Here is a 20,093-nt window from a genome sequence, read left to right as displayed (position 1 = left end):
GTGTTCATTGCATTGTGGGGGCACAGCACAGTGTTCATTGCATTGAAGGGGGCACAGCCCGTTGTTTATTGCATTGAAGGGGGCACAGCACAGTGTTTATTGCATTGAAGGGGGCACAGCACAGTGTTTATTGCATTGAAGGGGGCACAGCACAGTGTTGCATTGAAGGGGGCATGCACGCTGAACTCTGCATTGTTGGGGCACAGCACAGTGTTCATTGCATTGAAGGGGGCATAGCACAGTGTTTATTGCATTGAAGGGGGCACAGCACAGTGTTTATTGCATTGAAGGGGGCACGCACGCTCAACTCTGCATTGAAGGGGGCATGTACACTGGTCTCTGCATTGAAAGGGGGCATGTACGCTGGTCACTGCATTGAAAGGGGGCATGTACCATCTCCTGTACCATGACCTGTGACATGCCTATACCATATCTGTGCCATGCCTATACCATCACCTGTGCCATGCCTATACCATCACCTGTGCCATGCCTGTACCATCACCTATGCCATGCCTATACCATCACCTGTGCCATGCCTGTACCATCACCTATGCCATGCCTATACCATCACCTGTGCCATGCCTGTACCATGACTTCAAAGTCACGCAATTTTTTACTGCGTTTTTTGACGCGAAGCAATACCTATTACATTTTTCTTTTTGCGCCCCCCCAAAAATTTTGAGCACCAGCCGCCACTGATATAGTACTCCGCACAGAGCCAAAGACACAGAGTCCATAAACACAGTGTGGGTTGTCATGTTGGGTCATAGGCTAGGGTGGTATGATATGGCTCTATAGAGAGATATCAATTGATAATAAGTATAAGGATGAGTATAAAGAAATGATATTATAAATATAAAGATATAATAGACCCAAGACAACCAGTGTAAAAAGTGAGCAGCGATTATACAGCTAAACCCAATTAGCCAGATAGGTGAGGTGTTGGACAGCAAAAAACCTTTACAGCCAGGTTGCATGTAAAGCGTGATATCAAAAGCTTAAAGTTGGGTGTAAGTGAGGACAACACAAGAGGGGTGAATCACCATCAAATTGGTGATGGAGAGAAGGGGAAATGGCGGGCGTCGGCATCTCTGCACGTGACTCTCCATCTGCGTTCATATGTGGGACGCCATCCCTAGTAGCCGCAGTCGGCTCGGTGGTGTCCCGAGTTTCTGAACTGCCCGTGATGCTGGGAGCTATCTCTGCCTCCGCCACTGTACAGGTCCTTAACCGTGCACTCCTTTATATCACTTCTACTATTTCATTTCACTTTATTTATTTATCTATTTTAAGTTGCCTTTTCCTTTTTCTCACCATGGTGGTTACTTAGGTTTTTCGGTTTCCTCTTTCTTTCCCCTTCTCTCCATCACCAATTTGATGGTGATTCACCCCTCTTGTGTTGTCCCCTCCCCTCCCCATGTTTCCCTTACTCCCAATTCAATAAAGTGGCATAGATGGTGGCGTCAGCACGCCACCCGTACCCCAGGAAGACGTCAGTTGTGACGAAACACGTTGGATCACGGCATGCTGATGTCACCCACGTAACTCGGAAGGATGGGTGGACATACTTGCCGAAAAGAGGGGGAGGGGGGTAGACCAGAACTCTAAGACCGTCACAAGGGGACACACAGGTAATGGTAGAAAGGCTTTCATAATACAAGAAAATATGACCACCGCCTCACAGATTAAAAATAAACAACGTTGTTATAAATAAAAGGACCAGGATTGGTAAAGCACACATGCGTTGTCCTCTGCATTCACACGATCATTCAAATTGCATAAAGATGTCTGGTCAGTCTCAGATATAATCACTGAATATAATATGCTGAAGGTCGTGTAAAGAAATCGCAGATTAGAGGCAGCAGCTGTTGTGGCAATGACGGTTCACCCTAGTGCTGATGCAAGGGAAATTCCACACTGACCGGTACCCCAATATAAATGGGCAGATTCCAGGTGAAGAGCAGCTGTTCCAAGGAATATCTTATATGTATGGGTGGTTCCTGCGCTATCTGAGGTAGTGTGTATTTTTCTTCTTACTGCTGCACCGCGGTACTGGTACCAGGAACCAGTTAATACAGGTTAAAATAGTGTGGGTTTGTGGCGCGCTTCAGAAGTGAAAGTATAAATTATTTATAAAACGATGTGAATATATATATTTAATAATTGGGTAAAACCGTGTTCTTTTTTGCTGGGAGTAGGTGGTCACTTAAAAATATAACCGTGATTATATAATGCAAAATTTTGCATTATATAATCACGGTTATATTTATAAGTGACCACCTACTCCCAGCAAAAAAGAACACGGTTTTACCCAATTATTAAATATATATATTCACATTGTTTTATAAATAATTTATACTTTCACTTCTGAAGCGCGCCACAAACCCACACTATTTTAACCTGTTCCAAGGAATAAACATATAGGAAGTGGGGGAGGTGCACTGTAGTTCAATACCAAAGCATTGGATATAAATGATGGCCACAAAATAGCAAGCAACTCAACCCCGTTGTCATGAGATATATCAGCAGACTCTCCTCATTCACTTAACTCTGGCCAAACAATGAACTGTGCGGTTCAATTGAAAGTTCCGCCATGTGGTGTATGACATTGACGGTTCGCCCTACTACTGGTACAAGTAGAGCAAAGATTTTCCACATTAACAGGTAACACGGCATAGGTGGAAAAGTTCCAAGTAGAGAGCAATGATGCCAGAAAAGTAGCAAGACGTAAATGGGGGAGGTGCACTGTAGTTCAGCCCCAAAGCATTGGGTGTATGGAGTATCCACTGTGCAAAAGTTACTTAGCGCAGCTTGTTTTGTATTATTAGCACTTCAATGTATATCTGCAATGCACTGCACCATACCTGTGCTACAGCTCACCACAATGCATGGATGATAATGGTTAGAAAAATCTTGCAGGACATATTTTACCAACACAGTTCAATACAAGAGAAATCATAAAATGCATTGTTGTGTGAAGTCAGGGACTGACCACCCTGAGCAAATTGCAAAGATGGGCAGATACCCAGAACTGATCTACGCCCTCTACTCGGAAAATCTCACAAATAGATAAATAATAGAGGGACTACCTTTGACCATGGAAATCTAGTATTAGAGCTCCTTAAACTAGGAGCTGAGAGCTGTCCTGTGTGGTGATCCATTGTCCTGTTTCTGCAGCCACCTCCGAGCCTTTAGAAGTAAATACAGATGCAGCAGCTGCATGGACAAAGTCGCATATCAAGTTCTTACATGCATGCAGATGTGAGTGCACTGACACTGTGTTTAGATCCATGCACCTACTCCTGCATGAATGTCAAATTTATACATGCGACTGTCTGTGCAGCCCCTGCTTCTCCAGCCACTTCTATAGGCTGCCTGTGTGAAGCTCCGAGGTGGATGCAGGGGACAGCGGCTCATCACACAGGGGGGGTCTCGGCCTTTAACTGACCTATCAGTTGTGAGTGGGATTATACTGGCCACAGACATATAATAGTGGGGAGACATTCCCTCCAACAATCCGGCACCCCCCCCCCCCCCCCCGACCGCTGTGTACAATCACCCCGGGATGGAAATGAATTCTACTGAGGAAACCAGGTCACATGACTAGAAGCCCCCATACATTATAGCATCTCACCTCCAGTTTGGTTGAAACGGCTCATCACTGTCCTGACACTGTGTCTGAATAGAGGTTCAGTGCCTTTTAAGATCTGTGTCTCTCTGTCCCAGTACTCAGGTCCTTCATTCTTCTCCATCCATTGAGTCACAGGACGAGCCAGATGAGACTCACTATTGTAATTCATGAATTCACGATCATCCACATATCCAACAATGGAGAACTCCGGTAAACCTGATCCTTTATCTGAGACCGCTGTGTAATAATACCGCAGGGTGTGCCCATCTGTGAGAGAAATACAGACAGTTATATATAACTTAACAAGGTGACTGTCAGAGACAGTGAGACTTTACATATCGCTGCACAAGGTGACTGTCAGAGAGAGAGACTTTCCATATCGCTGCAAAGGGTGACATTAAAGTAGAATTCCAGATAAAGCCTAACCAGTCCTAAAAATGCTCCCCCACCCCCCTTCTAACACCTATGCAGACTAACCTGTGTAAGAAAGATGTACATACAAATTTTCACCCAACAATTTTCAGGGATGTGCAAATCATATCACCTAATGCCCAGGACATGCAGTTCCAGGCGCCGGACAGGTGGAGTTTTTACATTTAGCCCACTAAAAGTGATCCAAGTGGCTGAGTAGCTGATGGATCAATTTTTGAAGCAGCGGAAGGGCCCCCCCCCCCCTCCCACCGCTTGCCGGTGTTTCTCGTGCTTACTGTTCTCACCGGCGAGCACAGGAAATAATCCGACAGTTCATACAACTGGCCATAGTGGTGAGGAGACGCCAAACATTTCCGGTTTAGGCTGGATGTTAAAAATGTTTTTTTATTTTTTTTGGGAAAGATCAGATCAATGTTTTTCTTTTTTTTTTGATCTGATGCTTTCAAGGGTAGAGGAGAGATCTGGGATCTGACAGACCCCAGATGTCTCCATAAAGAGGACCTGTTGTGCTTTATTGCTATCACAAGGGATGTTTCCATTTTGTGACAGCAATAAAAGCAATCCAAAAATAAGAATGCAAGGAACAGGGTAAAAATATTTTTATATAAAACAAAAAAAAATTAAAGTGCCTCTTTCCCCCAGTACTTACGTGCAGAGGCAAACGCATATGTAGGCCATGCATGCAGGTCCACCATTGGGGGGGGGGGGTACTACCGGTACTCCTGTATGGGGCCTGGGCACACAGGGGGGCCCTGACAGAGGTAGGATCAGTGGGAAGGGGGATCAATGACAGAACAATGCATTGGGTGCTTCTTCCTCCGACAGCTGAAAGCTGATTTCTGCCCCTCTCCCTCTTGCTGGCTTTCAGCTGCACTCAGAGCCGGGAAAACGGGAGCAGCAGCCTGTAGAAGAGGTGGAGAGGAAAGAGCCAGGAGGAGGTGCGCTGTGTTGTGCTCTCCCCTCCTGTCAGAATAACACTTGTCCATGCAGCGCAGGAGACAGGATCACTCTTACATTGCATCGGACTGTACACACACACACACACAGTTTGATTACCTCCCCTCTACCTTCCTCCAAGGGCTGCTCATCTCCCGACAGCAGGAAGTGTGTGTGTGTGTGTACAGTCCGATGCAATGTAAGAGCGATCCTGTCTCCTGTGCTGCATGGATGAGTGTTGTTCTGACAGGAGGGGAGAGCACAACACAGCGCACCTTCTCCTGGCTCTTTCCTCTCCACCTCTTCTACAGGCTGCGCACCTCCTCCTGGCTTTGCAGTGGTCTCCACGTGGGTGGGAGGGGGTGGAGCTTACAGTAAAATTGTGCCCAATGAGGGTGGAGGGGAAATAGTGGGAAAATAATTTATTCCTGGGATGTTTGTGCAGAAGGAGGGATTGGCAGCTCTCTATGCTAGGAAGTGTAATAGGAATTTGGGGGGTGGGGGGGGGGGGTGGGGATATGTGCTAGTAGGAGGGCTTGAGGGATTTGAGCCAGAAGGGGGTATGGGGGGAATGTTTTACGCTGGGAGGGGGGCTTGGGGATTTGTGCTAACGGGGGGGGGGATTTGTGCTAACAGGGGAGGGATTTGGGCTAAGAGGAGGGATTGGGGGGGGGGAATCTGTGTTCAGAGGAGGGATTTGTGCTGGGAGTGGGTATGGGAGAGGGGGGTTGCTAGGAGTAGAGATTAGGGAAATTTGTGCTGGTAGGGGGGCAGGGGGGGGAAATCAGTGCTAGGAGAGATGGGGGGGGGGGATTTGTGCTAGGATGGGGAATTTGAGAAAAAAGGAGGATGTGTGCTAGGTGGGTGATTTTTTTTGGGGTGAGATTTCTGAGAGAAGGGGGAATTGGGGTGGGATTTGAGCTGGGATTGGGGGGCAAAGATTTGTGCTGGGAGGGGGGATAAATGGATCCACTTGGCCAGGATCTCCGCCTGAAGATCCCCCGTGTGAAACTTGGCGAAGGGAATCGCCTCGAAAGCCGAGACCATCAATCCCAGACACCTCATACACGTCCGGAGGGACGAGCACTGATTGTCCCTGAGGGACTTGACTTCGTGCTGAAGCGTCCAGAGCTTGTCTTCCGGCAGGAAGACCTTCGCTTGAACAGAGTCCAGAATCATCCCCAGGTAGGGAAGACGAACCGACGGACACAGCGTCGACTTCGGAAAATTTATCGTCCAACCGAACTCCTGCAGAGTCTGCATCGTGATGGACAGGTCGTTCACCAGCCCCTGACTGGTCGCAGACCGAATCAAGATATCGTCCAGATACCCCAAGACAGAAATGCCCTGGGCTCTCAATAAAGCCAGAACCGGCGCAAGCACCTTGGTGAAAACCTGCGGAGCCGAAGCGAGACCAAAGGGTAACGCCACGAATTGGTAATGATCCTCCGCAATGGCGAATCGAAGGTACCTCTGGTGACCCTCGAAAATGGGGATGTGAAGGTACGCATCCTTCAAGTCGATGGAGGCCATGAATTCCCCCGGAACCAGGGCAGCCACCACCGAGCGCAGGGATTCCATGCGGAACTTGCGAACCCGCACAAAGCGGTTCAGAGCTTTTAAGTCCAAAATCGGACGTACCTTGCCCTCCTTTCTGGGCACAGTGAACAGATTGGAATAGAACCCCTGAAATCTGTCCCGATGAGGCACCGGAAACACCACTCCCTGGGCCCGCAGGTCCCGCACCGCCAGGTGCAGATCCTGCAAGCGCTCCGGAGACAGTTGAAGATTTGAGGGAAAAAAATCTGCTCGCCGGCCGAGAGAGAAACTCGATCTTGTATCCAGATCGAACGATTTCCTGAACCCACCTGTCCCGAATGCGGGCCAGCCAGGGTTGAAGAAAACCGAGCAAACGTCCCCCCACCCCAGAACCGGGTGAGGGCGCCCCTTCAGGCAGAATTGGTATGGGCAGCGGACCTGGACTGGCCGGACTTCTGCTTACCTGCCCACGGATTCTTCTGGGAGCCTTGGCCCTTGAAGGGCTTGCCCCTATAGTGCGACCGAAAAGCACGAAAGGACCCCTGAGAGGGCCTAAACGAGGTATTCTTCTTACCGCGAACAAACTTATTCTTGTGAGTTTGGGGCAAGAGAGTGCTCTTACCCCCGGAAATTCCCTTTATCAGAGTATCCAAAGACTCGCCAAAAAGGCGAGAACCCGCGTAGGGCAAATTAGCTAAAGTCTTGCGAGAAGATTGGTCAACCGACCAACATTTCAGCCATATCAGACGACGATTCAATACCGCCACACTTGAGAGACGTGCAGCCAAAAGGGACTAAATCCAAGTCCGCATCACACAAATACATGACACCCTGATGAATCTGATCCACCATAGCCAATGTTGTCGGCGGGGCAGAGTCAGCCACCAGGGTGCGCCTGAGCACCTGCGTCCAATCCGCAATAGCCTGGGCTGCCATAATGGAAGCAAAAATAGGTTTCAGCATAGAACCAGCAACCGTATAAGCATGACGGGCCAGAGACTCCAATCTCCTGTCCGTAGGGTCCCGGAACACCGGGGTATCCTCAGCAGGGATCGCAGTAGATTTATTCAAAACCGCCACCGCGTGATCCACCTGAGGCGGCACACACCAACGCTCATCAGTGGTGGGTGTAAAGGGATAACGCAGCTTGAACCTACTTGGCACAGTAAAAGGCTTCTTTAAATTGCGCCATTGCTCATCAACAGCGCGCTGAAATTCCGCAGAGCAAGGAAAAACCTGCGTTGTTTTGCGTTTTCTTTGCGTCCCATAAGAGGACATCAAAGCAGGAGGACATGATTCATCCTGCAAATGCAGTGTTTCCTTGATAGAAGCAACCAACTCATCCATGAGTGCAAGCTCTTCAGGCGAGCCAGGGGGAGAATTATCAACCCCTTCTACCTCAGCCTCCCCCTCAGACCCCCCAAGGTCCAGAGATGAGCGAGACCCTGAGAAGGGCACTCCAGCCATAGCAGCCCCATCGCCCTCTTAATCAGAGGAAATAGACACTCTGGGCCGTTTTGCGGATCGATCAGCCATTAGCATCTGCACCTGAGAAGCCAAGTTCGCCACAATAGCAGCCAGATCAGCCCCCTCGGGGGATGCAGCAGCCCCTTGGCCCCCCACCAAGGTGGAAGGAAACTTGCAATCCTGAGAATCCATGCCCCAGCAATAATTGAAAAAGGAAGACTGCCCCTTTAAGACCGCGGCGAGCGTAGCCCACCGCACACTACTGTATGAACCGACCCCCACAGGGATAAGGACACTGGGCAAGGAATACAGGAAAAGGAAAAGTTAAAACCTGGAGAGACCACACAGGCTGCTGCCACCGATCGCTGTTCCAGAGCAAAAGGAAGTGATGCAATGACTGACCGCCCTATAAAGCCTATGCAGGCTACACAAACATAGCCGCTCGGCTGAGGCTTTTTAGGCAATGAGAAAATGGCCCCGACATGTGGCTGTATGATCGATCGCCGCCAAAATGGCGGCGTTTGGCGCCAAAACACTGCGCCGTACCACACAGGGCCGGTCACCATAATTTGCCGCACAGCATGTCTAAGCCCAGTCTGCCCCATATTCTCACATAGCAGAGCGGGAGAGCCCCCCCCCCCCCCCCCCGCAGCCCACAGAAAGGCAGCTATTCCACACAGGAATCTGACAGGGAGCTCACCATTTACACAGACATGCAGGGTCACACAGTCACAGACTGACACCCAAAACAGACAGGTCCCCACATAGAATTGCACTTACCAGTCCGGATGGCGTGGGGAGCCTTCTCCAGCGACTAAACCGCTGCACTGAGGACAGGGAGTGTCACAGCCAGGACGCAGTGGAACCGCGGTGCGAAACCGCAAATGGCGTCCGGTGAGGTAGCCACCTCACAGGCAGCATCCCTGCAGCGAACAGGGATGGGTCGTTCAATATGCCAGGGAAAACCTGAGCTGAACGCTCAATGGCAGGCTGGGAAGCCCCTGGCCCTGAACCCTGGGATCCAGGGAGGCCAGTCCGAGACCCAGCTCCCAGACTTGTATAAAGTACTCAAAATTTCTACTTGAGTAAAAGTACAAGTGCTCGATCAAAAAGTGACTTGAGTAGAAGTGGAAGTGCTCGCAGAAAAAGTTACTTAAGTAGAAGTACTAAAGTATTCAACATTTTTTTTACATAAGTATTGCAAGTAGTTTTTTCAAAAAATTTGCTACTTAAGTACTAAAAGTAAAAGTACCAGTAGTTTTGAAAAAAAAATTCTACTCAAGTACTGAAAGTAGAAGTACAAGTACTGTGTTATGTAGTTATTAAAGAAAGAAGTCAAAAGTTTGAACATCATATTGTTTTTTATTATTTCAAATGATTTATTCAAATGATTAACCTAAAGGACAATCACAATTCCTTAGGCTGTAACTTTTTGTAAACAAAAAACAGATAAAGTATGTCCTCCCTTCCCCTTTTAAAGCATCCACCTTTTAAAGCCAGGGGTGGTCTCCTTCCTGAGCTTCCTCACTCTCACAGCCAGGCAGATCACTTGAAGTTGAAGGGCCAGGGGTGGAAGGTGGTGTTTTTGGTTCTTCCATCTTTTCAGCTGATCAAAAGGCAGAACAGGAGCATGCGCAGTCTTCTTAATCGCGGTTTGATTTGATTTACTCAATTGATGATGATGTGCCAGGCCAGCTTCTTCAAACCTACAACGCTTAAAGTAAAAAATGCATCAAAAACTACTAACAAAGTGGCTGTGCTAAAAATGCTAATAAAGTGCCTGCAATTATATATATTCTTCTTGTATTCAAAATCATCGCCCACAGTATCAAAAATAAAGTGACATGTCTGTGCTAAATGCAGTGCAAATTATTCCCACAATGTAAATTTAATTCATATAAAATATATATGACAATACCACAATAAAATAAGTTGTGAATGTGAATAAGTTAGGTGCAAGTTTAAGTGTGTAAACTAAACTTTATAACGAAAAGTCCATAACTGAATTCCAGTGTGCAATCTAAGAAGTGCTTGTCACTTGCTGTCAGATGCTTCCACCTTTCTTCTGTGATCTGCTCAAGTAAAGTGGTGGACTGGATAGCCTCTCTCTCTGCCTCTCACCTTAGTAGCACTGGCACTGCACTGGTTCCAAAAGCTGTCTATATTATTTTCATTATAAGAACTTGTCAGAACATGCTTCACACTAGTAGTGCTCATTTGCTTTGCTCAAGTCAAGTGCCACTGCCAGTGGCCACTGCAGTGCAGGCACAGCCGCACAGGCAGAGGCAGGCCGCAGGAAGCACAGGCACCACCACAACACAACACTTATGGTCCATGGACCATGGATGGTCGGATAATCATCATAGCCGTCAGTCTCACTCTTCTTGGTTCAAAAAAGCCACCCATGACCCGTGTGTATATAATATATTAATATTTTATATTGATTATTTGATTCTCAAATGTCACATTTGCCATGGCAAGGATTAGGCCCTCTCCACGGTCCACCTCACTCACCTCATAGAGAAGAAGATGAGATGACGAAGAAAATGCTCCCGCGTCCCGCCTCCCGCGTCACAACTCCTCTCAGTAAGGGCCCTAAGGGGTGGAGCCTAAGTGACACACAACACGTCTAGAGGCAGAGACCTCGAGCGGGAAGACGGCAGCACGGCTCCTCCTGTGCGGTCTTAACTTGATGATCATGACAGTAATTCCGCGGGCCGCGGCGCGAGCGAGGCTGTGGGATTGATTGAATTGAGTTGTGCTGCCTACTGCTACACGCTACCTACTACTAAATTGTGAGTCAGTATATTTTATTTCATTTTTATATATAAAAGCGGTATTGTTGAGCACTACTAGCCACTAGATCTCCTGGCTGTCACTTTGTCACATGTTGGGGAATCACAGCGGCTCGGCTCCAGAAGTGGCGGTGTCCCCGTCGTCCTGCCAGGGCCGCCAAGAAGTTCATCAACTAATCTTAAGTTATTAATATCTTATGAGGAGAGGACCTATGAGATTGAGAATTGAAATAATTAAATATATATGGCTTTTTGAACCAGTGCAGTCAGTGCCACAGTGCCACCCAGACGCTATCCACCAGTGCCACCACCATTAAGTGTGTTGGTCGGTCACTTGAGCACTGAAGGAGGTGGAAGCATCTGACTAGTGAAGTGACACTTTAGATTTGCACACTGGAATTCATTTATGGACTTTTCGTTATAGATAGGTTTACACACTTCAACTTGTTGCACGCACCTGACCTAACTTATTTCATAACTTATTTTATTGTGATTTATTATCATATTTTATATGAATTGAATTTACTGTTACATTGTGGGAATAATTATTTTCACTGCATTTAGGCTTTAGCACATTCATGTCACTTTATTTTTGATACTTTGTGGAGTGTGGGCAGGGCACTGGGGGCAACGATTATATATCGATTGCACAGGCACTTTATTCGCACAGCCAAGTTGTGTTTGTTAGTAGTTTCTTGATGCACTTTAAGCGCTGTAGCACAATTTATTTGTTTGTTTCATATTTTCTTTTTATTGGAAAGATTTGGTATAGCAGCTTTTATTATACACAGCCTTTATTTTCGTATGCGCTGATTTACAAATGACATTATACACATGTTTTAAGCTTCATGAAACCTGCCATCTACTGTTCTGGCAGTGGTAATTTTTAGTAACGAGTAACTACGCAGCACAAAAAAAAAAATCATCGAAAAAATGTGGTGAAGTAAAAGTAGAAGTAGGAGAAAAAAATTCTACTATAGGAAAGTACAGATACCGCATTTCGGTACTTAAGTACAGTACTTAAGTAGTTCTACTTCGTTACTATACATCTCTGCCAGCTCCGCATGATCATCTTCATCCGAAGAACTAAACTAATGCAGACAAAATAACAGCTAAGTAAAAGAAAGAGAAAAATACTTGAAATAAAATCAAAAAGAGGATAGAAGGCTGAGACTGAAAGCCCCAGCACAGGATCAGCCAGCTACTCCTAAGCTAGGCATTAGAAACTGAGTTGAGAATGCAGGAAGCAGGGAGGTATTGACTGAGGGGACCACCCCCTAGGGGTGTGATATGCTAAAAGCTTTGATATTAAGAAATCTTGTTGCCTAGCTACTCCTGCGGAGAAAAGGTCAATTACCCCATTAGTGAAGATTATGAAGTGGCGGCGACTGTCGAAGGACGTAAGAGAAATCTTCATTCAGATGAAAATCTGAAACCACCTTAGGAAGAAAGGATGGCTTCGGATGAAGAACTACCTTATCCCTATGAACCACTAGATATGGGGAATGGCATGATAATGCAGCCAGTTCTGACACCCTGCGTGCAGAAGTAATAGCCACCAAGAAGGCCACCTTCTGGGATAGTGTAAGCAAGGGAATCTCCCTGATATTTTCAAAGGGAGGTTTCTGCAGAACCGACAAAACCAAATTAAGATCCCAGGGCGGTAAGGGCGCGCGCACTGGCGGAGCCAAGTGCCGCACCCCCTGGATGAAATTCCGCACCAAGGAATGAGTAGCCAAAGGCTTCTGAAAGAAGATTGCTAATGCTGAAACCTGACCCTTGATGGTGCTCAAGGATAGTTTCTGCTCAACCCCCTTTTGCAAAAAAGCCAAAATCCGGGTCACCAAATAGGTACGTGGGGGAAATCCCAAGGATTCACACCACGCAATATAAGTCTTCCATGTGCGATAATAGACTTTGCTGGAAGTCACTTTCCTTGCTTTAATTAGAGTAGGAATAACTGAAGCTGACAACCCTCTGTCCTTCAGTACCTGGGTCTCAATGGCCAGGCGACTGTAAAGCACAATGGAAGATCGGTCCTTGAGACCGCAGATCCTCCCTGAGAGGAAGTCTCCAAGGAGCGTCCGCGACTAGCGTGTCCAAGTCGGCGTGCCCGGCTTGACGAGGCCAGCCCAGAATTTCCAGGATAACTGGAGTTCCCTCCGCCTCTATCCTGCGGAGAAATCTCAGCAGCAATTTGAGAGGAGGGAAGACGTATAGTAGCTGACACTGCCTTTACTGCTGACACTGCCGTTCAGCGCGTCTGCTGCGTCCGCTAGAGGATCACGGGCGCGCGTTATCAACCTCCGCGCCTTCCTGTTGAGCTGATATGCCAACAGATCCACCTCCGGGATGCTCTAATGAAGACACAGATGGTGAAATCCTTGGTGATCAACCTAAGTCATCACCATGATATTGTCTGACTGGATCCGAACCGGGCTGCCCTAGAGCTGCTTGGTCCAGGCAATCCGACAAAGTCTGATCGCTCTCTGTTCCCACACATTTATCAGAAACTTTATTCCTATCAGAAGTGATGATTTCTCCTGGTTGAGCATTAGCGACCGAAGTCACCAGACTAGAGGCTCCTTGGTCCGCTCGCTCAACCGGATCCGATTTCTGGAGGGAACTGAGAATGATCTTTGGAAAAGGTAAAGAAAACGATCTGCTCAGGGAACGGGAACTACCGCTCCCTGTAGCATATAAATGTTGGAAGGGAAGAATCGCACCGGTAGCAGTGATCGACACTCGATCTTGTATCCTGATCGTATGATCTCCTGAACCCCTTAGTCCGGAATTCAGGAAAGCCCTGGATCTGAACACCGGTGAAGACGTCCCCCCACCCCTAAGCCGGGTGGGGGCGCGCCTTCAGGCTGTATTAGCCTTATCTTCAGGTTTGGCTGAGTCGGCCTTTTGTTTACCCGACCAGCGCCTTTTGAACCCTCCTAGAGGGGCTTTGCCCTTCCCGCTCGCCCCAGCGGAGCGAACGAACCCTTTATGAGCGGAAAAGAAAGGTCCATGCTTGTTACAAGGTCCATTAGCTTTAGCAGCCTGCGGCAAAAAAGTGCTCTTGCCCCCAGTGACATCCTTTATGATCTCATCTAGGGTGGCCCCAAATAGGCGATTCCCCTGAAAAGGGAGATTCGCCAAAGCTTTCTTGGAACCTTGATCCGCCGACCAGCATTTTAACCACAGCACACGTCTGAGGACTACTGCTGACATCGATGCATGCCCTAACAAGAGAGTGGCATCCAGGGCTGCGTCACAGACGAACTGTAGTCCTTGTATAATTTGTTCCATCAAATCAGACGTTGCCTGGGGGATACTTCTCCCCTTTAGGTCATGGCGTAACAATTTTGCCCATTCTGTCAATGTTTGTGAAACTAAACCAATGACAATCACTGGTCTAAAGGCTGACCCTATCAGGGAAAAAATAGTGCGGGATTCCGCTTCCATTTTCCGATCCACCGGATCCTTAAAGGACGGAGCGTCCTCCAATGGGATAACAGTGGCTTTATTCGGTCTGGAAATAGGTGGATCCACCACTGGTGGTACCGTCCATTTCTTAATGAGGGATTCCTCAAACGGATAGCGTCTAGCAATGCGTTTGGAAATAGCAAGGATTCGTTTCGGATGATCCCATTCCTCTTTAATCTTATTACCAAAACATTTGGGTAAGGGAAAACCCTTTGCCGTCTTGGTAGGTTGACTAGTACCAAAGGGAATTTCCATCTCGGTTACCTCTGCCAGTATAACCTCAAGTCTTAAGGTTTCCCGGACCGACACAACTAGTGCATCCACCAATGCTTCTTCTTGTGCTATGGCGGAGGTAGAACCGTCCTCCTCACTATCTGAGGGAACCTTACCTGAGACAACAGCCCCTGCAGAGGGACCTGCCGCTGCAATGACCATCTCAGAATCTGAAGTATCAGATGAAATAGGGGTAGGCGGGGGTCGCTTTCTTGACCCCCGTCCCTGACAGTCCATCTCCACCCGGGATACCAAAGACTCCAAAGCTGCTGTAAATGCATCAATATTCTGTGAACTGGAGGGTCCTGCGGCCACCTCGAGGGGATCAGGTGGGGATACATGTGTGGCAGGGTTCATGATTATTCAAGACACTTGCCAGAAAAAAATAATTGCAATAAAAAAAATAAAACTTTTTTTTTTTTTTTTTTTTTTAGACCCCCAGCGCAACAGTGTCCCTCAGTGTTACCTGCTTTTGGACCCGTACAGAGAGAGAGAGAGAGACCCCAAGGCTCACCACTTGATGCTCAGAAGTTTCAATACAACCTGTTCCAGCACTGTCTATTACAGACAGGAAGTCTTTGCCTTGCTTTCCCGGGTAAAAGGAGGCGGCTCCGCCCCTTTACACGCCTTCCGGCACCTCCCCATAGCTCCTCGATATGTTTGGTCACCTCAAACATGGCCGCCCCCATGCTGGAGACACGAGGCTACGCCAATATGGCGGCCTCGTGCGATCTGCAGGAAAATGGCGGCGGCCTGTGAAGGATAGCGGCGGCTTGCAGCGGCCTGCGGGCTGTGTGCATTCGGCCTGTGCGGCCTGCGGGAGTGCCTCGGCCTGCGGGAGGTGTCCTCGGCCTGCGGGAGGCTGTGCGGCCTGTGGAAGTGACCGGCTTCTGGAGGGATGGCGATCTGTGACTGCAGTAACTCAGGCATAGGCATCGGCCTGTGTACACACTATGACAGGTAGGATACCTCTATACCTCAATAGTAATGCCTCTTAGTACTGCCACTGACTTCAGTCACCCTTACAGTCATATAGTGACTTTAGATAGTCAGCTCCCAAACCAAGCCTCCTGGTTTCTATTCACAAAATCACACTCAAATTGGGGGATCTGTGACCTGTTATAGGATAGAGGGGAGACCCAGAACTGAGTGTCCGACCATCCCAGAGAAGGGCCCGCGTCCACCACAAACCCGACAGGGGGAGAGGGGGAACATTCTACTCACAATACCGGAACCAGGCGGGCGCCAACTCCTGACAGAACCCCTCTCCACCGGGGTGGGAGGGCTGTCGACCAATACGGACACCGTGACTCTGTTGGTCATTGGCGTGTAGGCGAGACGTTTAACTCGCAGGGTCAGTCCCCGTCCAGTGGGACTATGTCGCGGCCGACCCAGCGCGGAGCTATGGCCTGCACGCGCTCGTAGGCTGAACTGGGGTGACCACTGGATCTCAACATCCAGCCCGTCACCTAGTTTCAGCGTGCTTGCTTGAAGATCTCACAGGAACACTGGAGAAAAAAAGCTGTCTAAAAAGTATTTCTAAAAAAATCCTGCCAGGACCGAAGATCCTAGCAAGGAATCTAGGTCCTTACTCCTAACTAGACAGAAAAAAACTGATTTGCTGTAGCAGAGAGAGAGAGGATATACCCTCTGGGACTGCCCCTAAGGTGTGGCCAGAACGTTTTCTTTCCTGTCTAGTCCTACTCCTGTAGAGGGCAGTATAACCCGGGTTGATATTAATCAAGGAGGACTACGTCTGTCAATGAGCGACAGAGAAATTTGCATTTTTGTTTGGGGGGGGGGGGGATACTGGCTTGCAGACATAATTTATGCTTAGGAGGGTGAATGTGCTGATTACTGCAGTTTTTTTTTTTTTTGAGGAGGGTTTTATGCTGAGATAATATAATTTTTATATTTTTGTCGGGGTGGGGGAGGCCCTGTCAGTTAGGCTGTACGGGGCCCCGGGATTTCAAGCGGCAGCCCTGCATGCATGCATATGTAAAGGGTGTTCATACCAAACATGTGAGGTATCGCCGCAAACATCATAGCGAGAGTAATAATTCTAGACCTAGACCTCCTCTGTAGTTCTCAACTGGTAACGTGTAAAAATATTTAACCACTTCAGCCCCAGAGGATTTGGCTGCTCAAAGACCAGGCCCTATTTTGCGATTCGGCACTGCCTGACTTTAACGGACAATTACGCGGTCGTGCGACGCCGTACCCAAATGAAATTGACCTCCTTTTTTCCCCACAAATAGAGCCTTCTTTTGGTGGTATTTGATCACCTGTGCTATTTTTATTTTTTGTGCTATAAACAAAAAAAGAGCAACAGTTTTGAAACAACAATATATTTTTCACATTTCTTTATATGAAATTCTCAAAAAAAAAAAAAATGTAAAAATCTAAATTTAACATTTTAGGCCAATTTGTTTTCTGCTACATATTTTTGATTGGTTTGTGCAAAGGTTATTGCGTTTACTAACTACGGGAAAGATTTATGTAATTTTTATTGTTTTTTTTTTTTAAACTAGTAATGGCGGCGATCTGCGATTTTTTTTTGCAGGACTGCGACATTGCGGTGGACAGATCGGATCCCCGACTGACATTTTTGACACTTTTGGGAGTACCAGTGACATTACTACAGTAATCAGTGCTATAAATATCACTGTTACTATAAAAAATGACACTAGCAGGGAAGGGGTTAACTTTATTGGTGATCAAGGGGTTAAGTGTGTCCCTAGGGGCGGGATTCAAACTGTTAGGGGGTGTGGCTAGTAAAGTAACCACAGAGACATGTGATCCTATATAGAAGGATCGCATAGCCTCTGTGCCTACTTCAGTGAGAATGACAGACAGCTGTGTTTACATCAGCCGTCTGTCTTTCTCCCTCTCCTGCGGAGCCGCCAGTCACACGCGCTAGCTCAACGAGCGGGGGCGGGAGCGCGCCGGCGGCGGTGCGTGCTTGCCCCCTACAGGCTCTTTGGCAAGCGACGTAGTACTACGTCACTTTGCCTGTAAGCGGCTGAGTGCCGCAGTAAATATACAGGAGGCGGTCGGCAAGTGGTTAAAGCATCGCCAATGGAGATTTTTAATTATTGTAGTTTGTTGCCATTCCACAAGGATACACAATTTTTGAAGCGTGACGGGTTTGGTATCTATTTACAAAAAACTGCATTGAAAAACCGCTGCACAAATACCATGTGACATAAAACATTGCGCCAACCACCATTTTATTCTCTAGGGTCTCTGCTAAAAAAAAAATATAATATTTGGAGGTTTTAAGAAATATTCTAGAAAAATAAATGCTGGTTTTAACTTGTAAACAAAGTGTCAGAAGGCCTGGTCTTATGCCCCGTACCGATCGTCAGCCGACGATCGGCCGTCTTTTGTCCCCGGGCTGTCGGTGTCTGTTGAAAAGTGCAAAGACTGCACAAGAATTTTGTCCGCCAACTACAGCCGACTGCAGAAGTGATGTCATGTAATGGTTAACTTTCCCTGTGTTTTTTATTTTCTGAGCATGCCCAGTCTTGCAAATCTGCGGTCTGTCGGCCGAATTCTGTACTGACTGGCGAACAATCGGCCGTTCTGGTGTCGGCATACAAAAATTTTAATGCTTGCAAGACAGATTCTTTTCGGCCGAATGTGCGCTGACGGCTGTCGGAGGCATCATACTAACAAGCGTACAATCGGCAGATCGTTCGTCGGCCGACGCTTGTCTGCCGACGATCGGTACGTGTGTACGGGCCTTAAGTCCCAGTTCACATCGGGGGAAAATTTACATATCAAATCGCAACCTATTGTCTGCAAAGGCACCAACTGAATTGTTGGGACGCCGACTGTGTGGCACTGCACTGATTTCCAAAAGTAGTTCCTGCACTACTTTTGGCAACTTCAACGGTGATTTCAATAGACATCTGTGCAGTGAAGCCCCCGAAGACTGAAATGCAGGGTTGAGTTCAGTGGATTTCAAAACCGCCTGGAGTGGACGCCTGAGCTTTATTTGGCTGCTCAGCATGACCACCCAAGTGCTTTCATGTGTAAGGGTAACCTAAAGGAACAAAAGTTTTTCTTTTTCCTCATTGGGGCCGACGTCTCATTTACTCATTCAGCAGATGCGCTTCTGCTGAGCATTAAGAGAGTCCGACACCGAAACGGTGCTCATCACACTGCAAGGTCTCTCCCCTCCCTGCTAGTCCCCGGGTGCGGTGCTGGAGACCGATAGGGAGAGGAGAAAGAAATAAACAGCACATATAATAAAAATATTAAACATTTAACTTGCCATAAAGTACGTTTCTTTTTTAAAAGCCCCAGACATTCCGAAAGTCACCTATGCCTAAAAAAAAAAAAAAAAAAAAAAAAAAAAAAAACACACATCAACCCTTCACCTTATTTAAATAGTTTTCATTAAAATTATTATTTTTTTTTTTTTATCATCATCAGGACAAGTAGATATATTTGACTAAATATCAAATTATCATAAACATAAAGTGCTAAGTGCTGAAATGATCATATATACAATAAACAATAAATTATAAAGTGCATAAATCCACATATGTGATTAAAAATAAGTCCAAGTAAATATTCAGTGCTTGAGAGGAAAAAATCCTTACATAGTTAGTAAGGTTGAAAAAAGACATCAGTCCATCCAGTTCAACCTATGAATGCGTGTGTTTGCTTTTAATCGTACATTGTATACCCCTGTATGTTGTGGTCTTTAAGGTGTCCATCTACTAGTTTTTTGAAACTATCGATGCTCCCTGCTGATACGACTGCTTGTGGAAGAGAATTCCACATCCTTACTGCTCTTACAGTGAAGAACCCCTTACGCACTTTAAGGTTAAACCGCCTTTCCTCTAGTTTTAGTGAGTGGCCACGTGTCTTATTGTACCTCCTTTCTCTGAATAGTTTGTTCCTTATGCTCGGGTCACCAGTACAGTATTTGTACATTGATATCATATCCCCCCTCAATCGTCTTTTCTCCAGAGAGAAAAGGTTCAGTGCTTGTAGTCTTTCCTCATAGCTGATGTCCTCCATTCCCCTAATTATTTTTGTTGCCCTTCTCTGGACTTTCTCCAGTTCCAGCACATCCTTCCTGAGGACCGGTGCCCAGAACTGGACAGCATACTCCAGATGTGGCCGGACCAGAGTCTTGTAGAGTGGGAGAATAATCTCTTTATTTCTGGAGTGAATCCCCTTTTTTATACATCCCAGTATTCTGTTGGCTTTGCTTGCGGCGGCTTGGCATTGCATGCCACTGCCAAGCTTGTTGTCTACCAGTACCCCCAAGTCCTTTTCCATCCTAGACTCACCCAGAGGTTCCCCCCCTAGTGAGTAGCTTGCTTTCTGGTTTCTGGCACCCAGGTGCATTACTTTACATTTATCAACATTAAACCTCATCTGCCATGTAGTTGCCCACCCCGTTATTTTGTTCAGGTCTGCTTGCAAGGTTTCCACATCCTGCATAGAAGATATTGGCATGCCTAATTTAGTATCATCTGCAAATACTGAGATTGTACTAGATATCCCCTCCTCTAGATCATTTATGA

At 47.1% G+C, this 20,093-nt stretch overlaps 1 protein-coding gene across 4 annotated transcripts in view; it reads right to left on the bottom strand.

Moving 5' to 3' along the window:
* The window catches only part of LOC309559445 (class I histocompatibility antigen, F10 alpha chain-like), a 587,461-nt gene that overhangs the window by 203,850 nt on the left and 363,518 nt on the right, over window positions 1-20,093 (bottom strand). For all 4 annotated transcript variants that reach the window (XM_082262707.1, XM_082262709.1, XM_082262708.1 and 1 more), the window contains exon 2: window positions 3,635-3,898. In XM_082262707.1, coding sequence (XP_082118833.1) covers window positions 3,635-3,898 — 264 coding nt within the window. The remainder of the gene's footprint in view (window positions 1-3,634; window positions 3,899-20,093) is intronic.

Source organism: Pelophylax lessonae (genome assembly GCF_965119305.1).
Source record: "Pelophylax lessonae genome assembly, chromosome: 7".
In the NCBI taxonomy this organism is placed as follows: Eukaryota; Metazoa; Chordata; class Amphibia; order Anura; family Ranidae; genus Pelophylax; species Pelophylax lessonae.
Note: the sequence above shows the minus strand (reverse complement) of the source record. Positions and strands in the feature narration are given on the sequence as shown.